Source organism: Otolemur garnettii, unplaced genomic scaffold (genome assembly GCF_000181295.1).
Source record: "Otolemur garnettii isolate 467f Iridium unplaced genomic scaffold, OtoGar3 scaffold00224, whole genome shotgun sequence".
Taxonomy (NCBI): domain Eukaryota; kingdom Metazoa; phylum Chordata; class Mammalia; order Primates; family Galagidae; genus Otolemur; species Otolemur garnettii.
In genome coordinates, this window is record NW_003852619.1 from 75,265 (window position 1) to 77,576 (window position 2,312).

Consider the following 2,312-nt stretch of genomic DNA (forward strand, 5'->3'; position numbering starts at 1 on the left):
AAAAAAAAAATACATAGACTATATGTTTGGAAACTACCTGTGTTATGCCTATTGCTTCAAATAAGTGCCTTTCAAATGGACTGCCATAGACATGTCAGAAAGGGCTATTAGTGTGATGGCTTCCAGGGGTATTTTTTAAAAATCATACCATTATATATCTGACCCATTTATTTTAAGATTGAATACTACCTGTAAGAAAATTGGTTATTTCAAAGGTTTTTATTTATATTGCATCAAATAATAATCTTGAAGGTTTGTTTAGTGTCATTCAGCTATAATCTTAGAGAAACTTATGTTGTAATTTCATTATGCCAGAACTTTATTGTTACTAACAGTAGGAACATAACTTGTTTTAAAGTTTCACAGTTTGAAATAGTAAATGCAATATTGATGGCCCAAGTGACATATATTAAAAAGAAAATTTAGTTTTTTAACATAAAATTGGGCAATTTTATTTTTATCTGTCTTCTATAAAATATCTCAGATTAGATCAGTGAATATAATGTATATTTTCTCCTCAAATGGTACAGATCATGTCTATTACTTAAATGTGTATTTGAATATCCTTTAAGTTGTGAGGTTTTTGTGTAATTTAGATGTGTTTAATTGTTAGGTGTTAAAATGGGCATTTTTGTATAAACTTCTAACTGCACAAATAAATATATCTTTTGTGTTTCCTTAGGAGAAGGTGATAAAGTAAAGTGCTTTCACTGTGGAGGAGGGCTAACTGATTGGAAGCCCAGTGAAGACCCATGGGAACAACATGCTAAGTGGTATCCAGGGTAAGATATTCAATTGTTCATTTACTAACAGGCAAATTGAATAGCATACAGTGAAAAGACTTGAATTTTTTTTTGTCATCCTCGGTAGAGTGCCGTGGCGTCACAGCTCAAATCAACCTCCAACTCCTGGGCTGAGGCAGTTCTCTTGCCTCAGCCTCCCAAGTAGCTGGGATTACAGGCGCCTGCTACAATGTTTGGCTATTTTTGTTGCAGTTTGGCCAGGGTGAAGTTTGGACCCGCCACCCTCGGTATATGGGGCCAACACCCTACCCACTGAGCCACAGGCACCACCCTTGAATTACTTTTCACCTCAACTATTTTTACCTTCTCTATGGCTTGAAATTCACACCAGGTTTATAAAAATGAGGTCACCTACTTTACAGGGGAAAGAAAACCCACCTCAGCCTTCTCTGGTGACCAAAACATTCACTAAGTATGTATTATATCTATGACATACAGATTATTCCGTGTCTAAGCACAAATTAGAAAATATATGCATGTTTTTTTTTTTTTTAGACAGAGTCTCACTTTGTCGCCCTCAGTAGTGTGCTGGGGCATCATAGCTCACACAACCTCAAACTCTTGGGATCAAGCAATTATCTTGCCTCAGCCTCCCAAGTAACTGGGACTGTGGACACCCACCAGAATGCCTGGCTATTTTTACATCTTGCTCAGGCTGGTCTCAAACCTGTGAGCTCAAGCAATCCACCCTCCTTGGCCTCATGGAGTGCTAGGATTACAGGTATGAGCCACCATGCCCAGCCTCAAGTTTTTAGTTTTGGAAGTAGATTCTTTCATGCTAAGCATAGGAGAGACCATGTTACCAAGGAGATTCCTTAAGAAGCTATACATCCTATAAAATACTAATGCTGCACCTTACTGACTAAGATGCACAATTGTTCTTGTTTTTTTTTTAGAGACAGAGTCTTACTTTATCGCCCTCGGTAGAGTGCCATGGCATTACAGCTCAGCTCACAGCACCCTCCAACTCCTGGGCTTTAGGTCATTCTCTTGCCTCAGCCTCCTGAGTAGCTTAGACTACAGGCACCCGCCACATTGCCCAGCTATTTTTTTTTGTTGCAGTTTGGCCAGGCCATGTTTGAACCCACCACCCTCAGTATATAGGGCCGGTGCCCTACTCATTGAGCCATAGGCACTGCCCAATTGTTCACATTTTTTGTTTTTTTGAGACAGAGCCTCAAGCTATCCCCCTGGGTAGAGTGCCGAGGAATCACAGCTCATAGCAACCTCCAACTCCTAGGCTCAAATGAGTCTCCTGCCTCTGCCTCCTCATAGTAGCTGGGACTACAGGTGCCCCCCACAATGCCCGGCTATTTTTTTGGTTGCAGCCATCATTGTTGTTTGGCGGGCCTAGGCTGGATTCGAACCTGCCACCCTTAGGTGTATATAGCTAGCGCCTTAGCCACTTGAGCCACAGGTGCTGAGCCAATTGTTCACATTTTTTTTTTTTTTTTGAGACGGAGCCTCAAGCTATCCCCCTGGGTAGAGTGCCATGGCATCACGCTCACA

General features: G+C 41.0%; 1 protein-coding gene across 1 annotated transcript in view; it reads left to right on the forward strand.

Annotated features, from left to right (window-relative positions):
• XIAP (X-linked inhibitor of apoptosis) overlaps nucleotides 1–2,312 on the forward strand; it is a 59,192-nt gene that overhangs the window by 27,198 nt on the left and 29,682 nt on the right. The window contains exon 3 of the mRNA XM_023508117.1: nucleotides 683–783. Coding sequence (XP_023363885.1) covers nucleotides 683–783 — 101 coding nt within the window. The remainder of the gene's footprint in view (nucleotides 1–682; nucleotides 784–2,312) is intronic.